The 19,458-nt window shown below is 46.1% G+C and overlaps 1 protein-coding gene across 8 annotated transcripts in view; it reads right to left on the reverse strand.

The window, feature by feature from the left end:
• Nucleotides 1-19,458, reverse strand: part of LOC139751264 (uncharacterized) — a 142,117-nt gene that overhangs the window by 20,315 nt on the left and 102,344 nt on the right. For all 8 annotated transcript variants that reach the window (XM_071666553.1, XM_071666561.1, XM_071666560.1 and 5 more), the window contains one exon: nt 6,034-6,169. In XM_071666553.1, coding sequence (XP_071522654.1) covers nt 6,034-6,169 — 136 coding nt within the window. The remainder of the gene's footprint in view (nt 1-6,033; nt 6,170-19,458) is intronic.

Raw genomic sequence — 19,458 nt, forward strand, 5'->3', positions numbered from 1 at the left:
TTCCTAATCTCCTACTTATGACGGTCTTAAATTCAGTATCTTCTGATGTAAATGGCAGCGAGGACAACAAGAGGGCGATAGAACACTCGGGCCCAGCGTTGGTAAACAGCTATTCTTGCGGGAACACGCGAGACACGCTCACCCCACGTAGGACATGACACGTAATCTCATGGGTGCCTTAGAAGAGGCGGCGGCGCAACTATCAGTGGCACCGTCTGCCTATGATGTAGTTCCTTCCTTATTTTAACGCAGGGAATTAATTCCTTTAAGGGGGGCACGAGATGCCTTCCCCTCCCTCCTGACTCGTTTCAACGATAACATGACCCTCGGGTACGATAAGCCTCCCAAGGTATCGTACCGTCGCGCTGAAGAGGATGATAAACAATATTGAAAACATTTTCTCTTCCATCAATACAGAATTAGAAAAAAAAGATGGAGGAACGGGTGCCTGCGGTCATTGAACATCAAATCAAATTTTGAGCTGAGGGGCAGGAACAAAGAGATGTTGGGAAATCTTCAGAGCAACGCCAGACGGTGGTGATGCGGCGACATGTCAAGTGAGGATGGAGCAGTGGCTTATCATCCAGCACAGTTCCTCCCCAGATGGCGGGTTTATCAGTGCCCTACTGTGGTCCAGTATATATTCTTCCTGCCACGGAAGTGACATTTCCACACTGGGGACTCGTCGAAGTGTAAAAAAAAAAAAGAAGAAAATCTGGTATGTGAAACAGGTTCTGTGCTCTAACATTGGTTCAAAATCAATGTCAGGCAGAGAAACTGGTTTCCTACGTAACATTAGATTACAGAGACGTGTCTACAGGGTCTAAAATAAAGCATAGTCGTTTTGTGGCATAACAGGACTGACCTGTGTGTTCACCTGTGTAACGATATGGGCACAGAAGTTCTCTGGCACAGGTCACCATGACACACTGGAATGTCACTGACATAAACAATGACTTATATGTCGGCAGGAACTCGGGGGGGGGGGGGGGGGGGGGACAATGCGGAGCTCCGTGCTTTTCCACTGACCATGGTTGAAGATACGTATTTGGGGTGGACCATGGGGGTGGAATTTTCTTCCATCTTATCACCCAGGTTAAGTGACAGGACAAAACCTGTTTAAATAAGAGGCCGAAGTTTGGCAAAACAGCTTTTTAAGCATACAGTTTGATACGCTTGACCTGACCCCTCAAAGTTGTCAGGTTACAGACCTCTTCATTATACCTGGATGCGTGTGAATTAGTCGTGAGCATTTATAATGCTTTTTACCTTTGCTTTTCCGCAGCCGAAAAAGAAGGGAGGAAGGTGAGTGGTGAGAGCATAAAACTCCTGGACAGTTCCGAAGCGCAGTGTGATACTTGCTTATCCTACGTGCCCAGCAATATTGACGTATTATCCATTACAGTCACGGCATCACCTTAAGTGTACCCACGAAGTGATATTTCGTATAGATTCTCTTACTCACCTCTTTGACTTTGGACTGTGATAAAAGTTCCCAAAGATCACTCAACGCGCAAGTTGATACACACATCCTCAGTCACCTACTTCATCATTACTTCCCACTTATAGCTTACTAGGGACCTCCTATCAGCTCTCAACGTTACCTTCATACATAATGGTGAGAAATCACGCCAACAGATGGGGCGGACAGAAAACGGGATTAAAATTATAGGTAATAACTTCAAGCGAATCGTTTTATCTTTTTTTTTTTCCCCCCCACAAGAACTTTCTCATCCCAATTACAAATACTTCGATCCAGCGCCAAAGCAAACTTTCATCATCTTTCTACCCTGCAAAATCCACGAACTTCCACTTAAATAACTTTACGTCCCATTCCTTTAAGACGGCACAACTTTACGACGATGATTATCATCGCATCTCGTCGGCGACCTATGTGTTCCCCCCCTCACTCGCTCGCCAGTGACGTGTAAGCCAGGTCGGGAGAGAGAGAGAGAGAGAGAGAGAGAGAGAGAGAGAGAGAGAGAGAGAGAGAGAGAGAGAGAGAGAGAGAGAGAGGCGCGTTGTCACGAGTTACGCTGGGCCAGGCCAAGTTAGGTCACCGTACTCTTCCGCAAATACCGACATGTATTTCCTCTACTTCGGCAGACTGACTTTGAGAATCAGTTCCCAACACACGGGGGTGGTGTGCCAACCCTCTGCCACAGGGGAGCGATGTGTGGCCAGTGGTGTCGTCGTGGTATAAACACGTCATGTCAGCGGGTAAGATCGCCTTGTACATCACCGGATGTGTTGTGCGCACCACACTCCTTTTCTGTGTTTTGTTTGGTATATTTCTCTTCCACACACACACACACACACATATTCCTATGAGTCCACGGGGAAAATGAAACACGATAAGTGCCCAAGTGCACTTTCGTGTAATAATCACATCATCAGGGGAGACAAGAGAGAACTATAACAAGTCAGTTGATATACAACGACGAGACGTAGCTAGGACGCCATCTGGTAAACATGCATATCTCAACCCCTTCGAGCGCAACATTACGACCTCCGAGCACGACCTTACGACCTCTGAGCACGACGTTACGACCCCAGCGTACACGGCGGTACGACCCTGAAACACGACGGCTCTTGGGTTACGATGGCTTCCTGGCCTATGACCTGACCTGACCAGGCCAGGTCATCAGATCTACTGACCTGACCTGATCTGACCAGACCAGGTCGTCAGACCTAAGGGTCGTACCGTCATGTCCTCGGGGTCGTACCGTCGTACTCAAGGGTCGTCGTTGGGAGGTGAAGCACGGAAATCCCTCGTAGTCTTCCAATCAGGAACGAAATCACTGTGGATTAATGGCACGGCATTCGAAGTGGATTTACTACTGGCTTAACCTGGCACTGTCAGTAAGTCCTGTGACCCTTGCTTTGTAAGTGGGAATCCCACACTTACTGGTGCCTGCTGTCTGGGGTGGTAGCTCATGGCCCACCAACCCCCTCTGCTGTATACAATGTTATACTCTCATTAACATTTCATCTTTATTCTTATCAACGTCTTATTCCAAGGTTGCAGCTCATGAATATGATCCCTTGGCTTCGATTATCATCAAACCACAACAATAAGTCAACAATTCATCATTAATAATATTACTGTCATCATCATTATTCCAACAATGTACGTCATGAAACCTTCAAACATTAAGGAAGTAATTTAGATTGACCAAATACTCGTTTTTGAAAAAAAAAAGAACGAAAAAATAATTATTATTTTTCTAAGTATTACAATACATAACCGACAATGAAGTAAGATAGCCATCAGAGATTAAAGTAATTAAGTCGGTAATTAGTGATGAAATAATGAAGACAAGCGTTTCTAATTAGTGGTGTGGGGAGACCAGGCGCGTGGACGGGGAGGCCGTGTGTGTGGATGTGGAGGCCATGTGTGTGGACGTGGAGGCCATGTGTGTGGACGTGGAGGCAATGTATGTGGGTGTGGGGGACCAGGTGTGTGGATGTGGAGGCCATGTGTGTGGACGTGGAGGCAATGTATGTGGGTGTGGGGGACCAGGTGTGTGGATGTGGAGGCCATGTGTGTGGACGTGGTGGCCATGTGTGTGTGTGTGTGTGTGTGTGTGTGTGTGTGTGTGTGTGTGTGTGTGTGGGGTGGCTCTGTCTTAGGGCTGGGCTTGAGCTCATTATCTCATTTTCAAATCCCACATAATCCTATTCCGAACGCAAGACGTAATCCCTTGAGCCTCGCTTCGTCATCGTTGGTCAGACACGACGTGCATTTTGCATTCTTTAATACTCTCTCGCTCGTGTCGTAATAGAGAATCTGTTTTTCTTTTGTAGGAAAGAACTTTAAAAAGCTGAAAAACAGAGAGAGAAGAGAGAGAGAGAGAGAGAGAGAGAGAGAGAGAGAGAGAGAGAGAGAGAGAGAGAGAGAGAGAGAGAGTTGTCTTTCCCGCGGACCCTTGCTCTCAACGCCCTTCACGTAATCTCATCCAAATATCATGGAAAACTAAGGTAAATCTCCGTTGCCCGGGGGAGCCAGGTGAGGCGTTCGCTGGCGATGTTGGTTCATCGATGCGTTTCGCTTCCCCCAACCCAACCGTAAGCTCTCCTGGTCCTCACAGCCCACCCTACCCGCCTACGAGTGTCGTAGGGTAGGAACCTATCGCTTTAAATCATGCTCCCTCAGGATATATATATATATATATATATATATATATATATATATATATATATATATATATATATATATATATATATATTACCCTGAAGTAATGGGTGCTGTGTTTGCTGGTAAAAGGGGATGCGTGTGTGGTGCCAAGACTTCCTTGACTGTAAATGTCTGAACTTGTGCCTCCCGGCTGGTAAACACCTCTGCTTCTGACGGTGCGGAGATTGCCATGACACACACACACATACACACAAACACACACACACACACAGGCAGTATCAATATGTTATTCCCTTCATAATGAGCGGTAGTGCTACAACCTCCAAGGGCGATATTCAAAAGGGCACACCTCACGCTGTTAAGACTCTTCGTCAGTATATATATATATATATATATATATATATATATATATATATATATATATATATATATATATATATATATATATTCACACCTCATATTACTCCAAGATTTATCATAGAAGTTTCAGGTGTTCTGGTTCAACCCCGTGACTACATGTCGCGCCCCCCATATATCACATTGATCTAATTCATTCTATCCCCTCTCATTCCTTACATGACCAGCCCGCCTCGTGCCACATACTGTCATCAGACACGTAATTTCCAAGCTGTCTATCCTGTATATATATGTATATATATATATATATATATATATATATATATATATATATATATATATATATATATATATATATATATATATATATGTGTGTGTGTGTGTGTGTGTGTGTGTGTGTGTGTGTGTTGCTGGGGGCATGCTTGTTCAAAGACCATGAAGTTTTACGTCCATCACAGAAAACCCCATTTTCTTTATGTTCCATTTTCTATCATACCAAGGGAAGACCGCCTCATTCTGGCATCTTTAAGAGAAAACGCAAACATGTAGATTCTTTATCTTTTCCTTTTTTTTTTTTTTATTACTGCTTTCAGACACGACCAGCCATGTCACTTTTACGACAAAGGATAATCTCAAAATCTTTCACATACACATCCACACAGCGTTAAACGTACCCATGGCGGATTCCTTGCAAGGACATCATCTCTCTAAAACTATTTTAAGGAAAAGAAAACGTAATCCGGGTATTGCTAACGAGACAATATTACAAAAGAGAGCGCACAGAAGTCTAGCCACGTAATACACAGTGAACAGGATGGCGAAAGTGATGGTGAAGTGATGTTGGTGGAGACACTGTTGAAGAAATCTGTCCTGAAACTGGTGGAGAAAGACAGCAGTGGATTAATGATGAAACCCGTTGTTGGAGAAAAGTGTTGGAGACAAGCCCTGGAGAAGACAGGTTTTGGTGGAGATTAGTGTCGAGAGATGTGGGTAGGAAAATACTGTTGGAGAAGTTAGCGACGGCAAAGACTGGTGAAGGAAGTGCTGTTGGAGATGATGGCGTAAAGTGCTGACGAAAAGTGAAATAGGTGGTGGAGATGCAAGTGGCTGAAGAAACTACTTGTCGAAACAATGACTGAAGTGTTGGAGAGGAATGTTGAAGAGGCTAGTGTTGGGGAAGCAGGTGATGGAGAAGAATGTGTTGGTGACGCTGTAAAAAAAAAAAAAAAACCTGGCGAGTGACGGAGAAGGTTGTTGGGGGAGGCTAATACGGCAGAAGCCAGTGTTGGGGAAAAGAGCAAGAAAAAAAAAGGTGTTGGAGAGGCTACTCTCTGAGAAAACAGCGTTGGAGAAAAGAAACAAAGAGATGATGTTGGAGAGGCAGGCTAATGTTGGGGGGAAAAAAAGGGATAGAAAAAAGGTGTTGGAGAAAGCAGTGTCCGTGAATCTAAACAGAAACACAAAAAAAAAAACAATGACAATTGATGGAGGAGAATGTTGGAGAAGGAGGAGGAGGAGTAACACTATAAGTGACTAACCTGTTGATGTTGGTGAGTCGGAACTTGACATCCTGCCCCTGAGTGATGGAGACGTACACCTTGGTGCCATTCTCCACCATCCTGGCCAGCTCCTCCCCTTGCTCGTGCCCGAGGAAGACCACGACCCCGCGGTGCTCTGCAACACAAGAGAGAAAAAAAGGAAAGGTACATTAGACGGCCTGGAACGACCACCTACCACCTTGCAACACTTAAATCACCATCTTGCAACACTTGGATCACCTTGTAACACTTGAATCACCAGCTTGCAACACTTTAGATCCCCACCTTGTAACACTTAAATCACCACCTTGCAACACTTGGATCACCTTGTAACACTTTGATCACCACCTTGCAACACTTGCATCACCTTGTAACACTTGGATCACCACCTTGCAACACTTTGGTCACCACTTTGCAACACTGCGATCACCACCTTGCAACACTTGAATCACCACTTTGCAACACTTGGTTACCGTCAGTGGTAAAAAAGAAACTGTATATCAACGGCCTTAGAACAGCAACACCTTGCAACACACGACGATGAAGCACCGAGACTTAAAAAGCAACACAGCTTTAAAAGTCGCTGGCGCATTTTGAAACACGGTGTTGCCATGCCAAACAGGACTTGCAAGGATAGTCACTCAACACGTCTTAATCCCCAACACAAGCGAGGAGGGTTACGCAAAACCCTTAAGCAGATCAGGGTGTAAAGTAACACCGCGGGTCACACAACGTGTTCCTTACGTCACACGAGACGCTGACAAGCTTAAGTCCGTTACGCGGCAAGAACACGGTAGCACCACACCCCTAGGTAACGTAACACGATGCCACCACACCTTAGGTAACGTAACATGATGCCACCACACCCTAAGTAACGTCACACGGAGCCACTCCACCCTTAGTAACGTCACACGGAGCCACTCCACCCTAAGTAACGTCACACGTCACACTCGGCAGCTCAAAGCGTACCATAATAATTCAGGCGATCATTATAGTCACTTCCACCCCGGGGGATCCGACACATTTCCCTCGCCTGGCAATTACGTAAGATAGTGAATAGCTAATCTATCTTACGTAACGAGTCTAATCGGGGCTCCATTTCACTGGAAGAAGAGGGGGGGGGGGGAAGTAAGAAGAGGAGGAGGAAGAGGGAGAAGAAGAGGTGGAGAAAGAGGAAGAAGAAGAGGTGGAGGAAGAGGAAGAAGAAGAAGAGGAGGAGAAAGAGGAAGAAGAGGAGGAGGAGGAAGAGGAGGAAGAAGAAGAAGAGGAGGAGGAAGAGGAAGAAGAAGAGGAGGAGAAAGAGGAAGAAGAAGAAGAGGAGGAGAAAGAGGAAGAAGAAGAGGAGGAGGAGGAAGAGGAGGAAGAAGAAGAAGAGGAGGAGAAAGAGGAAGAAGAAGAGGAGGAGGAAGAGGAAGAAGAAGAAGAGGAGGAGAAAGAGGAAGAAGAGGAGGAGGAGGAGGAGGAAGAAGAAGAAGAGGAGGAGAACGAGGAAGAAGAGGAGGAGGAAGAAGAAGAAGAGGAGGAGAAAGAGGAAGAAGAAGAGGAGGAGGAGGAAGAGGAGGAAGAAGAAGAAGAGGAGGAGGAAGAGGAAGAAGAAGAGGAGGAGGAGGAAGAGGAAGAAGTAGAAGAAGAGGAGGAGGAGGAAAAATATAGAGGACAATTAGACCCCGAGTTGGCTATGCAAACACTGAAGGTGTGTGATGGTCGGTCGACGCAATAAAGCCAAGAGTCGAAGATTCAAATAACACGTCTATATCTTAAGGTCCATCAACAGTTGAATTCACCACAAGCTGATACTCACTCGAGACTTGAACCCCCTCTGAAATCGAACCAGTGGACTGTCTCAGAATGGCGAATCAGATATGTGGTTAAAATCAATAGCATTTCAAATGTAATTCCTAACTATATATATACATGTCACTCTTATCCCAATGTTTAATTCACCATTCTATATCACTATATTATACATGTCACTCTTATTCCAATGTTTAATTCACCATTCTATATCACTATATAAATATATATACATGTCACTCTTATCCCAATGTTTAATTCACCATTCCATATCACTATATTATACATGTTACTCTTCTCCCAATGTTTAATTCACCATTCATCCCCATAATCACATGCCAAAACATGTTGGAATGAACCTTATCCTCCACTCTCTCTCTCTCTCTCTCTCTCTCTCTCTCTCTCTCTCTCTCTCTCTCTCTCTCTCTCTCTGTCTTGGGATACAATTCACCATTACGGAATCTGGTGTCCTGGTGGCGCTGTAGTCGTCTGCAATTCTCTCATCATTCATGCAGTACTGCTCGTTGATCTGGGATGGGTGGGTGGGTCGGGTCTTTCCCCCTGCCTGTCTATCATCACCCAGACGGGAATCTAAAGTGCCTTTCTTCCGTCACACAGCAATCTCTCTCTCTCTCTCTCTCTCTCTCTCTCTCTCTCTCTCTCTCTCTCTCTCTCTCTCTCTCTTTCAATTAGTTTCTGTACGGCTCCTATACGAAGATGGATCATTATAATATATATATATATATATATATATATATATATATATATATATATTATATATATAAATCTATTCCCCTGGAAAGCGTCTAACCCACTACACGTTTTCTTTACCCACGGCGCCTGCACACCGCCGGGGGCGGCCGACCGTGCACTGCCGCCTCTCCTTCCTCACTTGTTTCGCGCCGCCCTGGTGACGTCATGCCACTTCCTGCTGCTTAGTCTAATGAAGGCCGCAGAGCCCGGAGCTAATGGCGTCGATTTATCCGACAATCATTTCTCGAGTTAAAATCGGACTGACGGAGAGACGGGATTGGTCTGGCTACCGTGGAGATGAAATTCCCTCGTTATGGTGTAGCACGATAATGATCATTCAGCTTTTTTTTTTTTTATTTTCATCTCATATCCCGGGAGGGTTTAAGCCGCGGGTCATTTGCGCCGCTTCGAGTGCTATTTCTAAAACCCTGTGGAAGGTAGTAGCATCAGCACAGCCATATACTCCTACCAATAAACATTACATGTCACACACACACACACACACATATATATGTATATATATATATATATATATATATATATATATATATATATATATATGACAAAAAGACGTATGTAAGAGAATTTTCATGATCTGGTTATATACATCACTCATATACCTAATCATATAATATACATCTATGTATTGCACATTCAATCCTCTCATTTAGTTCTCATTCACTTACTGTTCTTAATGACACTTGGTTATCTATTTCGATTTCATTCATAAATATACCTAACCAAACATTTTTTTCCCCCCCGCATTCATTTATACATGTATCTAGACAATTACACTGCCATCTATTGATGTATCTATATTGTATATCTCAACAGCCTACCTTAATTTTCACTCACGAACCTATCCATGATCATAAGACACATTTCTATCCATTCCAATCTGACGAATAGGAGGGAGGAGGTGGTGGTGGTGGCGCGCCAGTCACGAACATCGGGGCAGCGTACATTATAATTTCCTGCAGATCATTATTTAATAAAAATGGACAATAACAAGAACAACAACAAGTCTCCCCGTCCACAACCATCTGTGTAGGATGACATCTCAGACACGATACGTGATGGCGTCCCAGGCGTAGGCAGGGATAACCGCGCACTCTGAGGATGAAAGGGGTGGATGTCGAAGCCACGTCGGCTGGTACGGCGAGACGATCACGTAAATATGTTTTGCAGTTGGCCAAGGCATGAAGGCAGAGGGGTATAGGTAGGCAGGATCGATGGAGAAGCCGTGGAGGCAATATCCCCGAGTCTTTGGGCGACCCAGGTAGAGATGGGGAGGGAAGGTCGTCTAAAATTATCACTGTAAAGCGAACAAATGATAGAAAATGGAGGTGCCCATTTTCTATTTTTTTTAAGAGATATTTTTTTTCCCCCTTCGTCTTTCCCTGACAGGGTTCCTTCCACCATTCCCCCTGTCCCCCCAGAGCCCAGCGTGAGCTCCCGCAGGCCCTGACAATGAGCGACATAGATACACAGACAGAGTGGGGAGGATAAATATACATTTGTAATAAATTCGGAGTCATTCATATCGCAAGAATCTTTTGGTCTGCGCGCGCGGGCGCGCGTTCTTTTTTTCTTCCTTTCTTCTCATCTCACAAACCTCCCCCAGCCCACTTACGCAATACCCATACATCGTGCCAATTGTACCCATCCATCCATCCCTGCCCCCCTCAAACCCACCCATATTTCCCAACTTGCTCCGCACACCCACCATACCATACCCAACCAACAAGGACACACGCCCACAAACTGGGTGACCACCGTATGGCAACAACGCCCCCACTCGGCCGTGTATGGTCATCACAGGTTTAGGAAGAAGGTCTTGCATATACAATTTTTTTTTTTTTTTTTACATAGATCATTTCGCAACACGAACAGGATTGCAACGCACCACTTCCACCACTGTAGATTACAGTGGTAATTAGATATGACCCCGGGGTGTATATACTCTTTACAGGAAGAACTACGTTAAGAAAATAACGGCTATTTATCACACGGCAGCTGAAGCCCTACTCAAGGCCATACATACATACATACATATATATAAATGTATATATATATATATATATATATATATATATATATATATATATATATATATATATCCTAGCCTGAGCCAGGTACCCATTTCATCGACCAACCCCTCGGGATTGATGAACAGCTGGACTGACTGTGGACCGACTACCGCAACCACGATTCGAACCTATGCGCTCGACCCTAGGCGGCCCCTGAATGCGTCACGGTTCAGGAGCGAAAACCGCAACGGGATTTTTCTAGTTTCAGATATTAGATAAAAAACCTAAATGAACTATAATCAACGGTGCATAAACAATAACTAAAGGAAAATAAACAGTTTTGCTGCCTAGAATAACTCAATTTACCGCTAACACTTCGACCCATCCGTTTATAGACATGAACTTAGGGTATGTTTACGTCTCAGACACAAATCCCTATTGACACATTTCGTCTTCGGGAAGTGCTGAGGGGCCACGGCGTTGCCACATCACCCCCAGCAGGTGGGAGTCGCGAATGGAACTACGTTTGGAGTGGGAGGAGTTACTGATGGTGTGTGGGAGAGGGGTGGAGGGAGATACTTGGCAACATGGGAGCCAGGTGATAGTATGGGAAGGTAATAGAGTGGTAGACTTGTGATAGCGAGGGGGGGGGGTGTCTACTGATAACGTGGGATCCCTTGTATGGGATGTGTACATGGGAGTACACAGGACACGTGATGATGGTATGGGAGGTGTACATGGTAGTACACAGGACACGTGATGATGGTATGGGAGGTGTACGTGGTAGTACACAGGACACGTGATGATGGTATGGGGGCCACGTGATGCTGTGAAAGTCTCATGAGCGTCCATGGACGCTGGCCAAATCGTTTCCTGGCCGACTTGCTCTTGGCCACAAAAAATTTTACCACAATTTATCCTATTTCTTAGTCACACACGTCCAAGGAGAGAGAGAGAGAGAGAGAGAGAGAGAGAGAGAGAGAGAGAGAGAGAGAGAGAGAGAGAGAGAGAGAGAATTCTGCTTGTGAAGCATTGGCTCGACGCGTATCGCTCACCGAAACACCTTCCTTGTCATGGTATACTGTTTTCTTCCGCCATTACCTCCCCCCCCTAATCACCAACGTCTGGTTGGTACAGTTCTGATGGCTTCACTGTTTCTTCATGGTGTGTTCCCATGCTACCACTGGCTGAAAGTAACGACCACTCTTTCTAACCACTGGATCCACGTATTTTCACTCCACCGTCTTTTTAGCAATTTTCCAAAAGTACTTGGAGAGTTGAAGACCCTATTTCTTCTTATAACGCGAGGCCATTAATTCTAATATAGTCTATTTTAATCCTCATATCCTGTCATGAGTAAATCACCAAGTATTTTTCTCTGTTCCTTTTTTCCAGGACTGTGCCATTACAGTTCTTTTAGGTAATTCAGCTGCTCCAGGCTCACTATTCTCATTGTAAACTGCTTGTGAGTCATATGTAGTTGTATCCCCTTCTGCTTGTTTACTTGCCGACCAGACAAAGAAGCAGCAGCTGAGACAATTTAATTTCTTAGAATTGCAATTAACTTTCATCAATCATTTTTCAATTTCTCGAAATAGAAGTTCTCTTACTCTCATGCCACTCATTAGTACGCCCGGAAAATATCATTTCATCCATACACAGTCATCTTTTTTTTCCTTTTAACTGGCTGGGCAAAAAGAGCACTCCATAAGCACACAATAAGAAACACTCTCTCATCTACGGTGGCTACGAGATCTTTTGGACATTCTCATCACCCAACTCTTTGTGATACACTTCACCCCCAAAACTACAGCGGGGGGTTGATCTACATGATGTAACTCTACACTTTACATGCCTTCGGACATGCAGGCATCTGGAACGACAAAGAGGTTTATAGCCATGGGTTAAAACTATGGGCCAAGGGCTGGCTGGCGTCATGTTCCCTGGGCGACGTAAACAAATATATATGAGAAACCGCCTCAACGTCCGCGCCCGCCTGATGAACAATGCTGGCGATCATTACTGGCAGCGCACGGAACTTCGTGCAAGTGTGCACAACAGTCTGTCCTGGGAAAGGATGGGGAGAGAGAGAGAGAGAGAGAGAGAGAGAGAGAGAGAGAGAGAGAGAGAGAGAGAGAGAGAGAGAGAGAGAGAGAGAGAGAGAGAAGGTAAGACATCTTTGCTTTACCTATCACTTAAATCGAGACATATTCCTTTCTTTTTCTTCTTCTTATCCATCAATGTCATATTTCTAAAACCCCTGTGCCTCTCCTTGGCGTTTTATGCCAGTGGAACTCGCCTTCGTTTCCGCGTTCTTAGTTCCGGTTTTGAGGGCGGCCACTTCCGGGTATAAAACAAAAACATCGTCTTCCTCAAAATACACAAAGAGGCAGTCAACAGGTTGTGATCTAACACTACTCCAATAATGTCCGAGTCGGGCTGGATGGAGTTCTTATATTACACTAACTGTACTGGATCCTCTCTCTCTCTCTCTCTCTCTCTCTCTCTCTCTCTCTCTATATATATATATATATATATATATATATATATATCCCCCAATGCCCTGTAAGGAGAACCATGCACACACACACCCCTGACACAAGCCAATCCGGGTTTGCGCCCAGACACACACCCCCAGCAGCCACAGCCCACATAACCACGTACTGTTCACCCTGGTAGTCGTTACGAGGGTAGTCTCCTCTGTCTCTGCACGACCCATGGTAGACACCCGCCAAAGGCCCCCCCGTGAGGGCATTATGATATAGCGTTCGACAGACGGGTCTATATAAACCACGAGCCACACCTTAATGAAACAGAAGACCTTTGAAAACACACGCGAGTGTGCAGCTAGGGTATGGGTGGGGGTAGAGTTGGGGAGGGAGGGAGGAAGGAGAGAGAGGGGCATGGAGGGGTGGGACGGGTGTGTGTGTGGGGGAGAGGGTGGCACGGGCACAACTGCAGAAAAACTGAGGTATTTACCTGCCAGGGTCAAGAGGGACGTCCCCCTCGCACCGCCACCACGACCAGGAAGACCACCCCTCCCCTACACCAGGCCACTACTGCTACCACAACACCGCCACCTGTGTCTCGCATCCTCAATTACGAAAACACGACGCAACAGGCAAAAAAAAAACTTTATAGCCCCTTTTTTATATGTATTTCTTAAGGTAAACATGATAAAATCCTTCCTAGAGCATCTCTAGAACGATGATGTTAGGCACGTAAATGAACAGCAATGTCTCAGACAAGACACACACACGATCTTAAGACGCGACAGCCACAGACATGATAACAGACGTAATATTTCACATGGCAGATACAACCTCACACACGACAATGCCTCAGCCATGAGGCATAAAGGAAGATGCTCCACTCAGCCATTAAACATCACGAGTCGCTGAAGGTAAGTCCACAAATTGTGCTAAAACTCGTTGATAAATCTGGCACTTGACCATCTGCTGGTGGGTTCGATCAAATCTTTGTTGACATCCCTATTTTGACAGCCGCCTCAACACCCTATATATATATATATATATATATATATATATATATATATATATATATATATATATATATATATACATATATATATATATATATATATATATATATATATATATATATATATATATATATATGCGTCACTGCACTCCAGCTGAACAGAGGGACACCACGAATCAAAAGTCACTTTTGGCAAGGGTTGCGGAGCCGTCAAGGGGCCGACCGAGAGTACAATCTCGTTGAGGTACACTTGAGTCTACTACAGCGGTCGGTGCGTTCCTCTGCTACTGGATGTACCCAGATTATATACACACACACACAGAAACACACCAGTGTCGCTGGTCTCGCCTGCAAGTGGCTAAACCGCGAGAAAAGTCACTATCGGCGAGGCCGTGTCATTTTCCCTGCTCCTGCGTGGAGTGCAAACCTTGAAGCTGAAGAATACATACGAGGGGTCCTTCCTAAAATAATGCCCTTATTCACTCCCCATCAAAAATAAAAATGAATGAAAGCAATACATGAACAACATCTTATACTCCGACTGTATCAGGCTGCGACAAGGGGGCACACCACTAGCGTCCAGGGCCACGTACACCTGTAGATATCAAGTTGGTCGACCCTGCCATGAAGGAACGGAACGGAACGCGAGAGAGAGAGAGAGAGAGAGAGAGAGAGAGAGAGAGAGAGAGAGAGAGAGAGAGAGAGAGAGAGAGAGAGGACCTCCTCCCCCACACCGGCTTGCACTCACACACACACAGTGGGGTTGAAAATGTTCCCAGGAAAGCTTTCACGTGACTTGAGGTCTCCATGTACAGCACTGGAGGGTTGTAAAGTTTATTGTCATCCCGTTATCAAGCTGAGAGATACAGAAATTCCTTCTCGTCTTACTCCGGAGGCACGTGAGGCCCGCGTCGTGGCCGCCATTCCTAACCCCGATACCAAGATCGGCAGCCGATGATGATGCATGGAAGTCAAGTCACTAGCCTTTCGGGTCCAGGTCCACAACACACTACAGACCCCACTCACTAATTCCAGGTTTACCGTAGAGCCACGACCTGTTAGATACCTTACCCAAGACGTGGATGATCTCGACTGTGTCTGTGAAGACTTGTGCCTGACCTCCCCCGTCTCCAACTACACACAGACAGGAACTATATGATGCTTATGATGGTGGCCGAGTAGGACTTGCCTCTGCAAGTGTAATATGTCCTTAGTGATTCTACTTCCCGGTATAGTGTGTAGTAAGGACTGTCTACACCCGTCATAAGCTCTCTCTCTCTCTCTCCCCCTCGCTCCCTCCCTGGGGCGACTTACGACACGCGAGAGATAACTACACAAGGTCAGGTAACTACATCAATCATGTAGGGTCCTACGTTATGAAATGTAGTACCTCTATGTAACGTCCCCCACGCCAATTAAGGCGCCTACGTTAAGTAAGATACCTGCCCCATGTAAGGCTACCCACGCCAGTTAGTTGGGGGCACCTCCGTTAGCTGAGGTACCTCCGTTAGCTTAGGTACCTCCGTTAGTCGAGGTACCCGCCACATGTAAGGCACACCTTCGTTCAGTATGGTACCTGCGGTAGGGCACCTACGTTAGGCAATGTACCTACGGAAGGTCGAGACCCAGGCAGGTGCAGGCATGGGAATCGAGAAGCGAGGATCGACGTTCAATACCCTTATGGCAAAGTGCAGCACCAGCAGCGTTGTGTACATGACCAAAGGTCACACGAGCATGGACGTAATAAGGTCAGACGACAAGGTCACCGTGAGACAGGTTCCCCCTCGGGCGCCGTGCGAGTGACCACACAGCAAGTGCTGGCGACAGCACTGGAGTACCTCGAACACATCTCGTTATTTCGACCTTGGTTCCAGTTTTCCCACACACACACACACCCACACACACACCTGTGCCAGGCCGTAACTACACGCCATCAGTGAAGTCACGAGACGTGTATATATATATATATATATATATATATATATATATATATATATATATATATATATATATATATATATATATATGAGGGCGAAATCGCAATTCAGGTATTCATATAATTTCATCTAACATCTAATTTTTCTATACGTGTGGCAGAACATGCTTCACGGAGACAATGCGCCTCATCAGGGGCTAATAATTCATAAAGTCGTGTGTGTGTTGAATATACTGAGACATTTAATGAGAAATAACCACATATGAGAACCTACTGTAAACACACACACACACACACACACACACACACACACACACACACACACGACCCTAAATCTGGCGCAGCACTGTAGCAGGGAGGACCACGACCCTACCACCTCTCCCAAGGTTGGGTCCCCAGACCGGGGTGGGACCTGGGGTTGAATAACACTGAACATGCTTCCTGCTGGGACGCCGCGCCCCTCTGACCCAGTGTACAAACCTACCTGTCCCAAACCTGACTTACAACACTGGTGGTCGCGCTACCACACACCCGCTGCCACACCTGACTTACAACACTGGTGGTCGCGCTACCACAACCCGTTGCCACACCTGACTTACTACACACCCGCTCCCACACCTGACTTACAACACTGGTGGTCGCGCCATACACCTGACTTACAAAAGGGAAGTTCCACGAGAAACTTAGGAAGGTCACGAAGGAATTTGCAGACCCCCACTGACGACGTAAAATGCCTGTCATGGCCATACCAAACAGACACTGTGATACATCATGTGCACGACACTTACATACACACAAACATACATACAGACCATATGTATCATGTGATGACCGCACGCACACACACACACAGACCCCCACCTCCTCCACTGGAGGCCGACGATATACTATTCTTGTGCAATGACGTCAAGGTCAAGCTCAAGGGTCGTGCCGTCGTGTTCAAGGGGGTCGTCCAGTCGTGCTCAAGGGGTCGTACCGCCGTGCTCATGGGGTCGTCCAGTTGTACTCAATGGGTCGTACCGCCGTGCTCATGGCGTCGTACCATCATGCTCATGGGGTCGTCCCGTCGTGCTCAAGGGTCGATCCGCCGCCGTGCGTAAGGGGCTTTAACAGCGTCTCCCCTAACTACCTACCCCCAGCAGCGCAAGCTCGTTACGGAACCATCCGTTACCTATGCCCTTAACACACGTCTGAGGCCCCTTCCCCCACCCCACACCCCAACCCACAGTACCCCCGAAGGTTAAGAGACGACTGGCTAATGACCATAGTACCACTACACAGAGGGGGAGGGGGGCCAGACATGTACTTATCGGCATTGCCCTATCAGGACTGTGTAAATATATTTAAGAGTTATCTAACCACTGGCCCCACCTTCCTTAAGGACTAGCCTTGGGGACTGAGGGATTAGGGAAGGGGCAAGTACCTCCCCGTGGGGAGGCTGCTACGCCAGGTTTGGTGTGTGTGTGTGTGTGTGTGTGTGTGTGTGTGTGTGTGTTTGCTCTAACACACACACACACACACACACACACACACACACAAAACAAAAGAACTTCGCTGCTGACGTCATAATGCTGGTCTTAAAAACTGACACCTTTTAAACCTTGTCTTTTTATAAACCGGTTTGATAACATCAACAATGAACACTTCTACGAACAACCAGAGACTGTAACATGAAATTAAGAAAGAAAATTTCTAAAGAAATATATATATATATATATATATATATATATATATATATATATATATATATATATATATATATATATATATAATGTAAAGTAAAGCTATTATAATGTACGAGCAGAGGATGAACAGACAACACTGACTGATAAAACTGTGAATTCTGATGACCCAACAGATGTTTATCAAGTTTCTTGACGGAAGACAACGTTCATGAGACGCCGGCCTCTTCCAGTACAGCACTCGGAAAAACAGGTAATTAATTACCCACATACGCACACAAGACACAACCCTCTCCCTCCCTCCACAACGCAGAGGATGAGGGCCCAGATTACTATAACTACCAATACCGCTAACGATGACTCTCTCACTACTACTACAACAAGCACCAATATTAGTAATGGTTATGAATAACCAAACACATATCCATTATCATCTGTGGCCTGACAACACTATTATTTCACCCCCACCTCCTCCCTCGCTGGCAACATCCAACGCAGTCCAACACCTCCCACCTCTCCCTCCCTCCCACCCAACCTTCTTCAGCTTTCCCAGGAGAACCAACACGGTGTTGGACGCTACCACCATCACCACACCTTGCCCCAACAGGTGACGACAGTTAAGCCAGGATTAAGGATGTGATCCCGGCACTGTCTTGCACTGCTGCCCAGACACACACACACACACACACACCAGACGCAAACAGGTTCCTCCAAATGGCTTCCTCCACCCTGGAGAAAATGAAATAAAACCTCTTCTTTTTTTTTTTTCCTCCCCTCCCTCGCAACGAGTGGCTTTCTGAAGAGCCAGTTTTATTCACATCATCTTGTGATGACATCGCTTTACCACCGTTTTTTTTTTTTCTTCTTATCATCAAGGTCGACGGTTAGGAGAGAGAGAGAGAGAGAGAGAGAGAGAGAGAGAGAGAGAGAGAGAGAGAGAGAGAGAGAGAGAGAGTCAGTCGGTCAGTCTTCGTGTATTTCCTGTCTGTGTTTGCCTCAGCGAAAGCGAAGGGCCCCAGGGCCAACCTCAGCATTTTTTTTGCAGACCTGAGTGGCACAGCTCGTGTTCCTCCTCCGCACAGCCACCGCCTCCTCCTCCTCCTTCTCCAACACCCCCCCAACAACCTTATCTCCTCCTCCTCCTCCAACCTCCAACAACATCCCCAGCAACAGACCCCCCCCTCATACCTTATCTCCTCCTCCTCCTCCGACCTCCAACAACATCCCCAGCAACAGACCCCCTCATACGTGCTCAAACTAGGAAAGATTTCCCAGTTCACTGACGATTAAAGAGAAAAACAAAATGACTCCCCCTCCCCTTAAGGACAGCTTAAATATAATATCCTTGTCGTTATAAAATGAATTTAAAGTAACTTTTTTTTATATCAATTACTTTTAACCACGACGACCACCACCAGAGGGAACGGGTCGTTTAATGCAACGGCGTGTACAGACGCAAGCAAGACGGGTACGAGGCACGACATGACAGCCAGGATCCGCGCCGAACACCGTCGTCCCCAGACGTGGGGGTGCCATGGTTCGCTAAGATGTCGATCAGCGCGGCACAAGAAATCTATGACCGCATTCCTTAACCCTTGCCAGACTGGAGGCAGGGACTTCCTTAACCCCCTTGCGTAAGGCGGTACGACCCTTGAACACGACGGCGGTACGACCCTTGAACACAATGGTGGTACGACCCTTGAACACGACGACGGCACGACCCTTGAAC

This window comes from Panulirus ornatus, chromosome 11 (genome assembly GCF_036320965.1).
Source record: "Panulirus ornatus isolate Po-2019 chromosome 11, ASM3632096v1, whole genome shotgun sequence".
Classification (NCBI taxonomy): domain Eukaryota; kingdom Metazoa; phylum Arthropoda; class Malacostraca; order Decapoda; family Palinuridae; genus Panulirus; species Panulirus ornatus.